At 47.1% G+C, this 16,471-nt stretch overlaps 1 protein-coding gene across 3 annotated transcripts in view; it reads left to right on the plus strand.

Moving 5' to 3' along the window:
* The window catches only part of FREM2 (FRAS1 related extracellular matrix 2), a 208,271-nt gene that overhangs the window by 89,222 nt on the left and 102,578 nt on the right, over nucleotides 1-16,471 (plus strand). For all 3 annotated transcript variants that reach the window (XM_074987027.1, XM_074987017.1, XM_074987035.1), the window contains exons 3-4: nucleotides 6,151-6,297; nucleotides 10,470-10,700. In XM_074987027.1, coding sequence (XP_074843128.1) covers nucleotides 6,151-6,297; nucleotides 10,470-10,700 — 378 coding nt within the window. The remainder of the gene's footprint in view (nucleotides 1-6,150; nucleotides 6,298-10,469; nucleotides 10,701-16,471) is intronic.

The raw sequence follows: 16,471 nt of genomic DNA on the forward strand, positions 1-16,471 counted from the left end.
CTGTGGTGGCATTAGGGATGGTATTCCTGATTGCTCATAATCCGTCTTTATGTGGAATATTAGTGTACAGAGCCTCTACATCCATTGTGGCAAGGATGGCGTTATCAGGAACTTTTCCGATGTTTTGTAATTTCCTCAGAAAGTCGGTGGTATCTCGGATATAGCTGGGAGCGTTGGTGGCATAGGGTTTGAGGAGAAAGTCCACGTAACTGGATAGTCCGATGGTAAGGGTGCCAATACCTGAAATGATAGGGCGTCCAGGGTTTCCAGGTTTGTGGATTTTGGGAAGGAAATAGAATAATCCAGGCTGTGGCTCAGATGGTGTGTCTGAGGGAATGAGGTCCCGAGTAGCAGCAGGGAGTTCCTTCAGTAGTTGTTGTAATTTCCTTTGGAATTCCAAAGTGAGATCAGTGGAGAGAGGTCCATTATCTTTTCTGGTATCATAGTAGGCTGACTGGTCCATATCCCTGGGTTCTCTTTATTTCCCTTTTTAAATATAGGTATAATGTTTGCTATTCTATGGACCTCTGAGACTTCACTCATTCACCAGGGCTGTGTCTACACTTGCATTCCTCTTTTGAAAGAGGAATGCAAATGAGGGAAATTGACACTGATTTACATATCTCGTGCTTCAGTTGCGTAATATCTTTTGGAAGAGATTTTTTCAAAAGAAAAAAAAGCATGTAGACAGGACACTTTGCAAAATAAATGCCATCTTCAAAAGAACCCTTCTTCCTGAAACAAAATAGGAAGAAGGGTTCTTTCAAAGATGGGGTTTGTTTTCCAAAGAGCCCATTTACACTGTTTTTCTTTTGAAAGAATCTCTTCCGAAAAGAGATTATGCAAATTAAGCACAAGATAGGTAAATCAGTGCCTCATTTGCATTTTCGATTTCCCATTTGTGAATTCCTCTGTCAAAAGAGGAATGTGAGTATAGACACAGCCAAGGAGTTCTCAAAAATAACTGGTAATGGTTTAAGATACAATCAGCTAGTTTCTTAAGTACTCTAGTCAGACACTACTGACTTGAATACATCTAACTTATCTACATGTTTTTAACCAGTTCTTTCTCTATTTCTCCTTGTGTTCCTTCCCACCTCCTTCTTTTACATTTTAATTATATTGAATATCTGGTCACTGTTGCCGTAGTTCCCAACCTTTTCCGTAACATGGCAAACATCAATGAGACAAACAGTTCCACCGCACACCCACTTCTTCTAGCTGAATCAGTTGCTCATAAATGCAGAGGCGCTGCAGTGGGGAGGGGGAATTGATGACCCAGCACCTGCTGGGGGTTCAAGCAGCATGGGTCATCAAATTCCCTCCCATAGATGTTTTGTGTAGCCTCTGTGAAGGGGAAATTGACCAACTCTGTGCTAGCTGGGAATTATGCAGGCTTGCTGCTTGAGCTCCCAGCTAGCCCAGGGTCATCTAAGTGTGCCGTAACATTTCATCAATTCCCCATGTCCCCCCCGCCCCACCCTGATTCTGCTGTTCAGCAATCTGCCCATGTTTTTGTATTCCATTCAGCAATCTGCCCGTGTTTCTTTTATTTTGTGAGATTGCTTTTTTGACTTCCGTGTTATTTAAACAGCTCCTGATTGTAGTGATGCTGGAACTAGGGGTCACCAAAACTGGGGGTATAAAGGGGCCAATTGTCTTTGGGCCCAACAATACAAAGGGACCTGGAGCTTCTGGCCACCACTGCTGCTACTGTGGCATCGGGGATGGCCAGACCCTCAAATCCCTTTGGACAGCCACTATAGATAGCATTTCTCTACGTGCCTCCGAGCACTGGGAAGTGGTGCGTGCTGTGGTCTGCATGCTGCTAAGGGCTGACTGCTGTCAGCCCCATCCCTTCTACGCAGTTATCCCCCCACACCCATGTCTTACTCCATGGCCCACAGTGGCTGTCGGCCCTGCTGGGTGCTGGGGGTGCTACCACACCCTCCGGCTTGATGGAGTAATTACAAATACATGGTTTCCATGATCACTGTCCTCACTATAAAAATTGCTCCAGAGCCCCTGTCTTATTGGCTTGCTGTGATTCCTTCTGTCTTGCCTTCATATTGGGATATTTTGCAGTTGTGACTTTTATGTCTCTTCTTTTTGAAAAACTAACATGTCTCCTAAACTCTTCTTTCCATTATTTTTTTTCTTATATGTCTACCTACCAGTTCTCTGAGTTTTGTGAAGTTTTCTTTTTTTGAAGTTCACTGTCCTTATTTTGCTGTTCTCTCTCCTTTCCCTTAACAGCAACGAAGGGTCCTGTGGCACCTTATAGACTAACAGAAAAGTTTTGAGGATGAGCTTTCGTGAGCACAGACTCACTTCATCAGATACTTATGCATCCATTTTTTTAGCTACACCTCTTGCTGCAACAAGTGGTAGAGTTCAAAGGAACAATAAAAATAGGTTAGGACAGTGACAGTAGTGTGATACTATAAATTATTTTCCTTCTTTTACTTAGTACAATAGCTTTCACTTTTTTTTCTAGCTCCCCTCTGTTTAAAAGAAATATACATATAGATGCTTATCTCGAGAGCAGAGTGGAAGTCATTTAAAAGGATTGCTGTTTGTTCAAGGGAACAAATTGGATCGCAATGGGGAAAAACCCACCTTCCATGTTGTCCCCTTTATGAATTTGTGTGGACTAAAACACTTGAAAATATTCCTCTGCAGTCCAATAAAATACTTTGTTTACAGATTTTGTATAAAATTCTTAAATAACAATAGTTCTGGGTTCAGTTTTCTGTATTTTGTACAGTAGTTATGCCTACAAATCTTGCCCTTCAGCAGCACCTTGTGGGAAGGGTGTCAGATTGCACACTCTCAAAGGAGCAGATAGCCCCAGAAGTCTGTCAATAACAGAACATCTGTGTTCCTGGTGCTAGATGTACATTTTTCCCACAACTCAGTTGATCACTGCTTTAATCTTGATCTTGTAATGAAGGGCCCCATGGCAAATAGATTAAACTAGGACAACTCAATATTGATGGTTTCTGAATTTTTGTACCTAGCCATTGGAATATTTGTATTTACAGCAAAACATCATGGTGCCCTTTCACCAAGGAGCTAGACTGTTCCTGAGAAAATAACACTGCTATATTTTGTCATCATAATATAGTTTTAATCTGTTTGGAGTGGGGTTTTTTTGCCTGCTGTACAAATCAGTGAGCACGAGCAACCTGCATGTAGCTCTCTGCCAGTGCTATGTGTATTATCTCCACGCAAATCTTATCTTTCCATTTGAAAAAAAAAAAACGTGTTCTTATATGGCCATTTAAGGTGCCATTGGTTTATAGCTGTTTCTTCTGAAACACTTATTTAGGCCACATCTACACTACAGCGGAGATTGACACTCTGAAATCAAATCACTGGCTCTCAATTTAGCGGGTCTAATGAAGAGCCACCAAATCAACTGCACATCACTCTCCAGTCAACCCTCTTACTCTTCTCGTCTAGGATAAACTAAGGGAAGTTGATGGGGGAAGATTTTTTTGTTGACCCCTCACAGGGTATACTCCAGAATAACTCAGCCTGAGGTATGTCCACTCTAGATATGTTGTCCATGTAGCTGGAGTTGCATAGCTTAGGCCTACTAGCTGTGGCAATGTATACATAGGCTTATTTCAGAGTAGATTAAGCTCAGTGTGGTCTGTCTTTTTCTATCGTGTCCATCTTCACCATATCTTAAGTTTCTGTGTTCTTCCAGTTGGATAAACCCCATATTGCCATATAAACTAGATGTGCGTGAGTGTGACTAGTGCTAGGAATGGGGCAGATTCCCACACAGTTTGCAGGCTTGTGCTATACAGACGCTTGGAGCTGAAAGTGAAGGAAGTTGTACAAATGATGTCCCCCTTCCAAGTTTGGATTCCGTGCCTCTTTCTCTTACATACCGAGGTCACAAAAGTATGCACTCATCTTACGATGAGCAATATAACCATTATCCACACAGGAATGGGAAGACAGATATTGTGGAGGGCTCTTTCCATTGATGACTGTGTGGGTATGATCTTCAACTTACTGGCCATATGATCAACACGTAGATCTGTCATTCAGAAATGCCATCTCCATCCATGTTGACTTTATAGTCTTCTTGGGTGGCACTGCCGTACTGGAATTCACTTGCAGTGTCAGGAGGTCTGGTAGCCAGGGTTTGCAGAGTCCCAGAGCGTTCTTGGGAAATTGTTCTGTGCCTACTCAGGATTTCCATTTCCTTCCATGGATGTGGTACTCAGTTGTGCCACATGGTTGCTTCTAGTGCCATATCACAGGCATTATTAGGCATGTTAACTGAGCTATCTGTATAGTCATTTAAAAAAAATACCAACCAGCTTGGTGATTCATTTTGCAGGGTTAATCAATAGACTATGTACAGTAGACCCCCGACTTAAACAGGGGTTGTGTTCTTGCAATCCCTGTATAAGACAAATTTCCTGTGCAACTTGGGGGAGCCGGGAAACTGATGAGGGCACCAGCCCTGGTCATTTTCCCAGCTCTGCAAGCAGAGGGGAGCCAGGAGCCAGTTTCCCGTTCCTGTCGGGGGTGGCAGCTGAGAGCCTGACTCTCAGCTGCTGTCACTGAGAGGCACAGCTGCCGCCCCTGACAGGAATGGGGAAACCTCTCCTGTCAGGGGCAGCAGCAGGAGTTTCCCCACTCCTGGAAAAGGCAGCAGTCACGTTAACCCGAGACGTGCCAGTCTTGGGGGTTTACTATAAATTGAAAGTCTTAGATGACAATCAACCCTTGGCCATTCTATCACACTGTGGCAGATCACAGACTGCAGCAGACAGGTGCCTAAAACATCTTGGGCATTGGAGGAACCCCTTTTTGGTCCCCTTGTAAGTTCACATAGGGCACAGTCCTACAGGCTACAAAGGTAGCTGGGGCTGATCAAGGGTCAGCCATCATCAAGCCATAATTGAAGCACCTGGGACCAATAAACGCCTACAGGCTTTCTATAAAAGGCTTTCCCCAGGCAGCAGGAGGAGGAGGAGCGTGATGCCCAGAGAGAAGGAGGCTGGAAGTGTGGAGAGTGGACCAGACCAGATCAGACCTCAGCACAGCACAGCACAGCACAGGGGGAAAAGACCCCCCGGGGTGGTGGTGGTGAAGAGGCCCAGGGAAAGGGAGCTGCCATGAGGCAGGGGCAAAAAGCTCTATTTGTGCCTTCTTTCCCTACGGTCCCTGGGCTGGAGTCCAGGGCAGTGAGTGGGACTGGACTTCCCCCACCACTCTCCCTTGTAGGGCTGGCCAGCTTGGATATTCAGACTGGCCTGTGACAAAAATGGCTCGGTAAAGGGAAACCCTTGCCTTCAGGAAGTCCCAGGACAAATAGGAGGGCCTCCCTGAGTCTCTGAGGCCCACAAGGAGCCGTCTGGAAGCACAGGACCCTTTAGGGACAGTCAAGGGGTCTGTCACGTACACATTCATGTTTTTGCCCCAGAGTGATTACATTGGAGTGACAATACCTATCTTCAGTGCTCTTCATCAGCTTAAATTAAGTCAATAAATCATGCTTTTATGATAAAAGTCTACAGTTATTTCATCTGCTTTTGAAGTGGTACCCCACATATCAGGAAGACATACGTTTCTCAAACCATTTGCTAGTAAGATGGGAAAGCTGTTTGTAACTGTTCTGTAACACATAGCTGTCATGTAATCTCTGAGCCAAAAAGATATTGGGATCAGTGAACAAACCAATGACCTTTCAAAGCAGGTTATATTGTGAAAGATTAATTTACCAAGTAACAGGAATTAGTCCCTTTGCAAGTTTGGAGTGATGTGTCAGAAATGATATTTAATTTTGCTGTGGCAGTTTGAAAGATTGCGAATATCTCCAATTTCTTAAAATAGTACATGCCTTCCTTTGCATGGGGCACTCTGATAACCTCTCAGAGCTGATCAGTCATTCCTTTGTTTTAAACAGAGGAACTCAAACACTATTTTGATGAAAGCTCAAAATCATTTAATTAAGACTTATCATAGGTGGAACATGATCTGTTTGAATTTACAGCTGAAAGACATGGCTTAGGTATTATACATTAATCTACATCACAGAGAGGACAAGATTGAAATGTTTGAGGACAATGATGAAAATAAAAGCATGTTAGATAAGCACTTGTTTTTCATTTTGTTTTGCAGGAGGCAATAAGCTGAAGAGCCAGCATTTTCATTTGAAATGGGCCTGGATCTCTTTAGAGAAGGAATATTATTTGGTAAATGAAGACTCTAAATATCTAGATGTTATTCTAAAGCGGAGAGGTTACCTGGGAGAAACCTCTTTTATTAGTAAGTTCCAAGCCTACAAATTACTTCTGAGCCACAGACAAGAAAGATTAGCAAAATGTGTCACAATATGTTACCTTCACACTACTTGGTATTCAGTTAGGAACACCAGAATGCATATTTGTTATTAAAAAGGTCTTTTATTCAAAATCTTGTATGATTCATTTAAATTAAGGCACAAAATCAAGTTACAGTTCAGTTAGTGATAAAAAAAGTCAATATTTAGTAGGAATTTCCTTTTAAACAGTAATCAGATTAGACTTTTCATCTTTCTGATTTCTGCAGCCACTCATCCTTTGTTATAGCTGCCAGGGAGCCAATCCCTCTCTTTGAACTCAAAGGTATAAATTCTACTGACTTGAATGGGAACAAGATAAGGCTACAAATCTTAATAAGAAAATTAAGTTAGGAGGGTTGAAAACAGAGGTCTGAAAGGGCTTCCTGGGTCCTAAATAGTTCTGCAAGCTCCTTTCATATGAAGTAGCCTTTATATACTGAAAACTAAAAATCCTTAAAGAAAGTGCAACAAAAACATTTGATAACTTGGTGCATTTTATGCATGTTTATCTGTATTGCGTACAGTACACTTGTAGAAAATCCCTCATTTACAGACCGCAGCCATTCGCTGACTGAATGAATCCATGATCTCTGACTAGTCTGAGGTGTTGCAGTGAGTTAATATACTAAGCATTCTCCAATGGATTCCTAAGTTCAAGCCTCTCTTGGTATGTCCAATCAGGGATGAACAACCTGTGGCTGGCCAAGGTCAACTGGTTACAGATTTGGAGCTGAAAAACCACTATGAAGCTATATGGGCTTTGTCAGTGATGGAAGGTCCCAGAATTCTGGCTCCAGCTTGAGCCTTGAATGTCTACACAGCAGTTTTTAGTTCCAAACTGAGTCCCAAGTCAGCTGACCTGGGCCAGCCACCACTGTGTCTTGGGTCTTTTGTTCTGATGTAGACAAACCCTCTGTGACCCCAATGGAGAAGGGGGGAAAAAGGAGTCCTTCATTTGTTCACACCACAAAACCACCATAGTGATGGACACTTTTGGCATGACTGAAGCTTTTGCTCAACAGACTTTCTAGCCTCCTACAGAGTGACTGTCCACATCACTTCTTTTCTTCAAAGGAAGGTAAATTCACCAAAAAATGTAAAACAAATTACATTAACTCTCAGACTAAGTAATTGATCAATTAATTATTGATGGTATCAAAAATAAGAGTTTTGGGATGTATACATAAGGGGTTTGGAATGGGTCCCATATGAGGAGAGGTTAAAGAGACTGAGACTTTTCAGTTTAGAAGAGAGGAGACGGAGGCGGGATATGATAGAGGTATATAAAATCATGAGAGGTGTGGAGAGGGTGAATAAAGAAAAGTTATTTACTTGTTCCCATAATATAAAAACTAAAGGACACCAAATTAAATTAATGGGTACCAGGTTTAAACTAATCAAAGAAAGTTCTTTTTCACACAGCGCACAGACAACCTGTGGAACTCCTTGCCAGAGGAGGCTGTGAAGGCTTGGGCTATAAGAGAGTTCAAAGAAGAGCTAGATAAATTCATGGAGGTTATGTCCATAACAGGCTATTAGCCAGGTGGTAGGAATGGTGTTCCTGGCCTCTGTTTTGTCAGAGGCTGGAGATGGGTGGCAGGAGACAAGTTGCTTGATCATTGTCTTTGGTCCACCCACCCCCTCTGGGGCACCTGGCACTGGCCACTGTTGGCAGATGGGATGCTGAGCTAGATGGACATTTGGTCTGACTCAGTAATGGCCAATTCTTACGTTCTTAAAGTTCATATCCTCCCCATAGCTTGCTTAGTACCTACAGAAAAATTCAATTGCTGAATACGAGATAGCTCTTACTGTGGAATCCAGTATAGAGTTGTTGTTTGAGTGTTGTTTATGTTCATTCTAGAACACAGACTCTTTGATAATTCTAAAAGATCTCCAAAATCCGGCGTACGAGAACGATATACTGGACAATGAGACCGCTTAAGCAACCAGTCACTACTTCACAGGTGGCCAACACTGAGGGAAGATCAAGGACTAGTGTAAAAACAAGAGCTGTTGGAGGAGTGTGTTGTGGGGGAATCAAAATCCTTTCTTCAATGCTACACTTTTAATGTTTACAAAATGAGGGAGAGGGTTGGGTGATCGATGATATAATCCAGTAAGAGAAGCATCTTGAGATGGTGCTGCCAATGCTAGGACAGAACTAAAGAGAGTCTACTATAATTCTGAATTTTTTTTTTGTTAGCTCTGCATTTTTGAACCAAAAGAATAGGGTTCCATTCCTGGCTCCCAGCTTTTCTTATCATGGCTGCCCCCCACTAGTAATGGAATCTGTCTGTGCTGCCCACGCATTATTACTGCACAGTTAGCTTCATCAGCGGAGCTGGTGCTGAAGGCAGAACTGTGAATGAGTGAGGATCTGGGGTTAGAGGCCGAACTGGGCTTGGGGAGCAGAGACAGAATGAGGGCAGAGCTGGGCTGGGAGCAGAGCAGCATGGGAGTGGAGCTGTAGCGGGAGCTGGAGTGGGGCAGAAAAAGATAGGCTGGTGCTCCCAGCCACCACCCACGGGCCACACTGTACTCCCCAACCCCGAACATTCTTCTGCGCCCCCTGGGGGTTGCCTCTCACATTTAGAGAACCACTGATCTATGTGCTGCAAACAGAGAAAATAACTGTACACAAATCACGCACGTTTGTGTGTGTGATTAATTGTATCTAGTAGTTTTGTCTATCTGCAACATAGAGATTGATTCAAATGTAAATAATTGAATTGATAAGGACAAGTCACACGAACACAGTGAGGACTATTTGATTTTGTCCTCAAACATGGAAGAGTTCACACGAGCCTGTGAATAATGAAGAGATGTGGAGTTTTAACTATAGACAGGAACCTATCTTTTTTTAATTTGGATTGATTTATTTTTAGCAGGAGAGCAAAGAATATCATCTATTGAGGAACTTATTTTCATGAAGAGTCGTGTTTTATCAATAAAAACAAAAAAGGATCTGAAGTCTTGCCTCCATTAAATCCAAAGACAAAATGAAGTCTTTCCCTGAAAGTTTAGGGATTAAATTGAGAGCACAGTCACAAAGTTTATCTCCTGCATATTTGCTTTTGTAGAAGATAGTGGGCAGCAACTATTAAAACAAACATTAACATGCATTCTTAACCAGCCATGCTATGGTGAACTGATGTGATCAAGCAATGATCATCTATAGGAATTGCAGCATGAAGGCTCATTTTCTACAGTTGGCAGTGGTTTGAGGTTGATCCAGGTGTTGAAAACTGGTCACAGTTGATGAGGGGTGAGAAGGCCAAAAAAAAAAAAGTCTATCACATTCTGCAACCTCACACATTTCTGGCTTCTGGTGCTGTCTTTTTTTTTATTCCAGTGCCCTCTCACTGACAGTCATGATACATTTGGACTCTGAAATACTAATTCCACACAGGTTAAAGCATATGCCAGAATTAAACGGGTTGCAAGAAGACATAAAGCAGTTTAAGGCCATGATTCAGCAGAATACACTTCAAGCGCAAGTAATCTCACTGAAGCCAATAGGACTAATTCATGCTTAAAGTGAGGCATGTGTTTAAATCCCTACTGTGTTCTAAAAGTTATAGCAAAAAGGGTTTCAGTTCATCTTGAGTCATTGAGAATCAAAGAACTGTACAAACAAAAAATAGCTCTTTGAGTATCTATGTGGCTGAAACATCCTAGGGTACAAAACCTGACAAAAACATAGAAAGTATTGAATTTACCAGTAGTTAGTTTTGATTTGGGTGATGGTCTGTTTAGTATGTGTTTACCTGTGTTAAATGCTCCAACACAAATTCCAGTACAGAGTAGCAGGGTTATGTTGGGTGGCTCCTATATATTTCTGAAGACACCCAACAGTCTAAACCCTGCAGATGAATACTCTCTTTTTGGGAAGACGGTATGTTTTCCAAGGTGCTGTTTTTGAACAGTGAGTGAATAATGATTCTTGTTCAAGCAGGAATTAATTCAAGGACGTTTTATGGCCTGGATTATACAGGAGATCAGACTAGATTATAACTATGTCTTATCTGGAAATCTGTGATGAGAGACAAAAATAGAATGGATTAATAGAATCGATCTGGGGTTAATTATCCTATTTTCTGTTTTTTCTTGGCAGGTATTAGCACTAAAGATGGCACTGCTGAGAAGGATAAAGATTTTAAAGGAAAAGCCCAGAAGCAGGTGCAATTCAATCCTGGCCAAACATTAGCTACATGGAGAGTGCGGATTTTGAGTGATGGTCAACATGAGCAGTCTGAGACCTTCCAAATTGTGCTTTCTGACCCTGTCATGGCTGTCCTAGAGTTTCCTGAAGTGGCTACAGTGGAGATTATCGATCCAGGAGATGGTAAAGCCATTTCAAATATGTTGTTCTTAATCTGTACATTCAGCTGCAGAGTAAACTGTGTGAAAGATCTGATACAGCAATTCCTTTATTTATGAAGGCAGATTTAGACATTATCTTAATGTTCTGTCATTAATCACATTCATTTTAGGGGTGAGTCACGAGAACCTAATATTGTATATTTTTAGATGTTTAATATAATTGTTCATGTGTTTACTATTGCATAGCACTTATGCATTTTTTTTTTACTGTGGACAGGATAGGTTGAGCTGCTTTTGAGGCTCATAGTCATCCTAAATCTTTTAGGGCAGTTATTTTCAACCAGTGTGCCAGGGCTCACTGATGTGCTGTGAGAACTGTCCAAGTCTGCCATGACATTTTGTCAGTTTCCCCTCACTGTGGCTCTTTGGAGAGCCGGTGGGGCGAGGTGGGAGGGAATTGGTGACCCTACAGTGGTTCCTTGCAGAGCCAACTTGAGGGGGTATATTACCACCCCGCAGGACCCCATTTGCACCAGGAGGCAGCTGAGATACTGCTTCCCCACCAGCTCCCATTCCCATCCGTGGCAAGGGAGAGGACAGGACCCTGTTGGAGCTGGGAAGTGATTTAAATGCCATATCCTCGCTCCAGCAGGCTGGCAGGGAGGGGAGCCTGCCTTCACTGGTCACTCATTTACTCAGTGTTCCTAGTGTGGCATTGAACAGATTTTGAAAATGTGTCGGTTCTTGCATCGAAGACATATTCTGCGGTGGATTTGAAGTATTAGTGCATTTGGTCGTTGTTTAGCTTGCTGTATGCACTACTGTGTTGCAAACCTCTCTAGTAAGGCTGTAACTACAGTAAATGTAAGTAAATGTGACGTTTGTGAGCAGTTGTTTCAGCTGAAAGAAGTGGGTGTGCTGTGGAATTGCTTGTTGCATTGAAATGTACTGTCTTACTGAAAAGTTTGGGAACCCCAGTTTTAGGTGGGGCTCTTAGTAACACTCATATGCTAGGAGACATCTACCTGTTTTTAAGGGCAGGCAACCCTTAAACCTTCTTCAACGTTATAATTAGTGCGGTGCTCAAAAAAAACAAAAGAGAGAAACAGAGAAAAAACTCTGCATTTTTGTTCATATACTTAAAAATAGTAACCTTGATGTTGATTTTTGTCATATGTACCTGTTGCTAAATGGTGAAAAAATGTACACACACAGTGACCTCCAAAGGTAGTCCTAAGCTCAGAAAACACTTTAATTAGTTCAGAATTAAATAAATCACTCATGATTTCGTTAGCTTCGTGCTTCACTATCAAATCATTCTGAATAGCCCAAAAGACATCTCCTGTTTGCTGTAATAGTATTTTCAGCAAGCACCATTTGCCCAGAGTTTACATGTTTGCAAATCAATTTGAATAGGTAACATGCTATATTGGGTATATCTATGATACAATATAGATACACATCTCTTTGAACTGGAAGGGACCTTGGGAGGTCATCTAGTCCACTCCCCTATCCTCCTGGGAGAGCCAAGCACCATCTATTTGCCCTAGTCCCTAAATGGCCTCCTCAAGGATTGAACTCACAACCCTGGATTTAGCAGGCCAATGCTCAAATCACTAGTTTCAAATTACACTGTGCAGGTTTCAGAGAGGTAGCCTTGTTAGCTTGTAGCTTTGAGAAGAACAAGAAGTCTTGTGGCACGTCATAGACTAACAGATATTTTGGAGCATAAGCTTCTGTGGGCAAAGACCCACTTCATCAGATGCATGAGTGGGGGTGGCGGTGGTTTCAGAGGGGTATTTAAAGAGTGGGGTCCCAGTAAGAGGGAGGGTCAGAGCTGACAAGATCTATTCAGCAAGGTGGAAATAGCCCAGTATCAACAGTACTTATCAAAAGAGGAAAAAACAAGTCAGATCAGACAGGGGGATGTGAGCCTTTGTCAGAGTCTAATGGGGAGACAGTAGCACCCAGAGCAGAGAAACTGCCTTTGTAAGCTCCGAGCCACTCCCAGTCTCTGTTTAATCCATGGTTAATGGAGTCAAATTTGCAAATAAATTGCAGCTCAGAGATTTCTCTCTTCATTTGATTTTTGAAATTTTTTTGTTTCAGAACTGTCACCCTTAAATCTGCCACTGTGCATCCAGGGAGATTGAAGTGTTCCCCCCACAGGCTTCTGTACATTACTGTTCCTGATGTCTGATTTATGTCCATTTATTCTTTTATGGAGAGACTGTCCAGTTTGGCCAACGTAAATTGCAGTGGGGCATATCTGGCACATGATGGCATATATTATATTAGTAGATGTGAACATAAAGGAGCCCCGATGGTAGTTGGTGTTAGGTCCTGTGATGATGTCACTGGTGTAGATATGTGAGCAGAGTTGGCAGCGAGGACTGTTGCAGGGGCTGATTCCAGGCCTAGAGTCACTGGTTTGTGATTTGTAGTGGCTGATGAGGATTTGTTTAAGGCTGGCAGGCTGCCTGTAGGCGAGGACAGGCCTGCCTCCCAAGGTCTGTGAGAGTGAAAGGTCATTGTTCAGGATGGGTTGCAGATCACTGATGATGCACTGGAGAGGCCTTAGGAGGGGCTGTATGTGATGGTCAGTGGTGTTCTCTTGAGCTGCGTCTACACGTGCACGCTACTTCGAAGTAGCGGCACCAACTTCGAAATAGCGCCCGTCACGTCTACACGCGTCGGGCGCTATTTCGAAGTTAACTTCGACGTTAGGCGGCGAGACGTCGAAGCCGCTAACCTCATGAGGAGATAGGAATAGCGCCCTACTTCGACGTTCAACGTCGAAGTAGGGACAGTGTAGACGATCCGCGTCCCGCAACGTCGAAATTGCCGGGTCCTCCATGGCGGCCATCAGCTGGGGGGTTGAGAGACGCTCTCTCCAGCCCCTCAGCTCACTGGTGGCCGCGTGGAGCGGCCCCTTAAAGGTCCCCTCCCCCGCCCTGACTGCAGGAGGCTGAGGCAACGTGCAGGCTGCAGCCTGCACACGCGGGCAGCCTGCCGAGCCCTCAGCCCCTGAGACTGGTGATGGCTGCCCAGCAGCCCCCCCAGCGCCCCCAGGGGACCCCCCCCGCAAGGGAAGCCAGGGCAGCCAGCCGAGCCAGAAGACCTGCCAGTCTGGGAAGTGGCAGCGGGGCCCCTCCTGGATGGAGGCCGAGCTGCAGGACCTGCTGGGGCTCTGGAGTGAGGAGGAGGTGCTCCAGGTAATGGGGAGCAAGAGGCGGAACGCAGATGCGTTCGCTCGGCTGGCCGACGGCCTGGCTGCCCGGGGTCACCCTGCCCGCACTCCGGACCATGTCCGGAGTAAGGTCAAGGAGCTGCGGCAGGGTTATGCCCGGGCCCAGGATGCGGCCAGCCGATCTGGGGCCGCCCCCGTCACTTGCCCCTTTTACAGGGAGCTCAGGGACATCCTGGGCTCCCGGCACACCTCCTCCCCTCTGGCCACCCTTGACACCTCGGCTGACGAGCCCCAGCAGGCCCTGCAGCCGGAGTCCGACCCGGAGGCAAGCCCCGCACCCCGGGGGCCCCCCCCGGAGGCCATCCCCAGGACATCGCGGCAGGAGGAGGAGGAGGAGGAGGGGGGCTCCTCCTCCGCAGAATCCAGCCTGCAGATCCTCCTCTGCCATCCCGGAGCAGCAGCAGGGCCTCCGACCCCCGGGGATCTCCGGACCGTGGGAGCAGACCCACAGGTAGGTACCCCTCTCTGGTGGACACCCCGGGGCTGGAGGGGCGGGGGTAACAGAGATGTGTCCAGGGCCCCCCACACGCTCACATGTCCATGGCCCCAAGGACACCAGGGCCATGGCCCTCACAGAACTGCAGCCATCAGCCCCTGCCCCCCCCCCACCCTGCATGACAGTGCCATGCCCCATCCCCGGGCCAGGGGGGAGCGGAACCTCGAGGGGCCCCCAGGTGGAGGGGGTGGGACACCCCGCAGCAGCAGCATGTGATGGAGTGGGGGGAGTGCCAAAGGGAGACTCAGCCTACATATGAGCCACCCGAGCCGAGGAGCTCCCAGGGCCAAAGGAGGATCCTGGCGCTACAGCTGGCAGGTGACACCTCTGCCCTGAGCAAACAGGAGGGAGGAGCCGAGCTGGCTGGGAATTGGGGGGCGAGGGCGGGGGCCACAGGTAGAGGCTAGGGGAAGGGAGAGCTGGTAGGCAGCCAGCCTGAGGAGGGGGAAAGCTGCATCCCAGAGGGGCCTCCCTTGGGGTCCTCTCCCCACGACGGGTTGGAAGGACTGTCTCTTCCGACAGCTGGTGCTGTCACTCCTGCCAGAAACTGGCCATCTGTGGCCTAAGAAACCTCTCCTGCTCTCAGACCCTGCGGGGTGAAGTGAGAGTCGCTCCCACCAGGGGACGGGGTGCAGGGCCAGGGGACCCCTGAACCCCATCCATCACAGCAGCATCTCCCGGGGACGGGGATGGGGAACCTGCAGCACAGGGCGGGGGGGACAAAGGCCACGGCTCGGGGCCCACACTAACGCCTGTCTCCGTTCTTCTTTCCCCCCTCCTCTCCTGTGTCCTGCACCTGCACCTGCACCATCCGAAGGACCGGAAGAGAGCGCCGGCGAGGCCTCGGTTGTCCCGGAGAGCCCTCCGGGACCCTCGCTCCAGGGCAGCCCCTCGGCCGAGGAACGACCGGCCCCGCGGAGGGCCAGACGGCAGACCCCGCGCCTGCTACCGGCGGCGGCCACGGACCCCCAGCTGCTGGCCATCCTCCGCCGGCAGCTGGAGGTGTCGGAGCAGCACCTCCGGCTGCAGGAGCAGGCGCTGGCCTGGCGCAGGGAGGCATGGGGGGCCTATATGGAGACCATCAACCGGCTGGTCGACTACCTGGCCCCCCATGCCGCGCCGGCCGAGCCACCGCCCGCCATGCCCGCTCCTGCAGCCCCACCACCAGCTGCTCCAGCCGTCGCCGGGCCGTCCGCCGTCACCCCACCACCTCCCCGCGAGGGCCACCGCGCCGAGGGACCCCTGGAGCCACCCGAGACTCGCCGGCGCCACTACCTTCCGGTGGAGCCCGCTCCCACCCAGCCGCGGACCAGACTGCAGGCCCGGCGGAGCTGCCGGCCGGGCACGCCCACTGCTGGGCTGTAGGGATGAGGGGCCCGGGACGTGGCCCCCCCCCTTGTTGGACAGACTTTGGGGACTGCTTTATGTTGGTGCCCCTGTTTGCCCCGTCCCCCCCCTGTAAATAGTTCTCCCTGTTCTCCTCCCTGCTTTTCTTTTTTGTTGATGGCGCACAGTTCTTTGCTTTGTTGTTGTATATTGTTTTATTTGTGCACATTTTGCTTTTGTTGAACGTTTGTCCCTCCTTTTTGGTTTCTGTTTCACATATTTATTTATTTACAAAAAAAAAAAAAAATTCGTTAAGACAAAAAAAACATTTACGTTCACCCACAAGTTCGTGCTGTCATTTCTCCTGGACAAGTGGGGGGGGGCGGTGGGGTGCTCCATGGTGTGGGTGTTGGGGCAGGAGTGTGGGGGAGGAAGGGGCGGGCAGTAGGGGGCCTGGGCAGAGTTCACCCCGCGGCCTGTTGCTCGAAGTGGGCCCGCAGGGCCTCCCGGACCCGGGTCCCCTCGGGGTCCACCTGCCGACTGGGGGCAGCAGGTGGCTGCACGTGTGCCCTGCCGGCCTCGGCGGCCCAGCCCTGAAGAAAGCTCTCCCCCTTGCTCTCCATGAGGTTGTGCAGGGCGCAGCAGGCACCCACAATCTGGGGGATGTTGTTGGGGCTGGCATCCAGGTGGGTCAGGAGACATCGCCAGCGTCCCTTGAGGC

This window comes from Carettochelys insculpta, chromosome 1 (assembly GCF_033958435.1).
Source record: "Carettochelys insculpta isolate YL-2023 chromosome 1, ASM3395843v1, whole genome shotgun sequence".
NCBI classification, from domain to species: Eukaryota; Metazoa; Chordata; order Testudines; family Carettochelyidae; genus Carettochelys; species Carettochelys insculpta.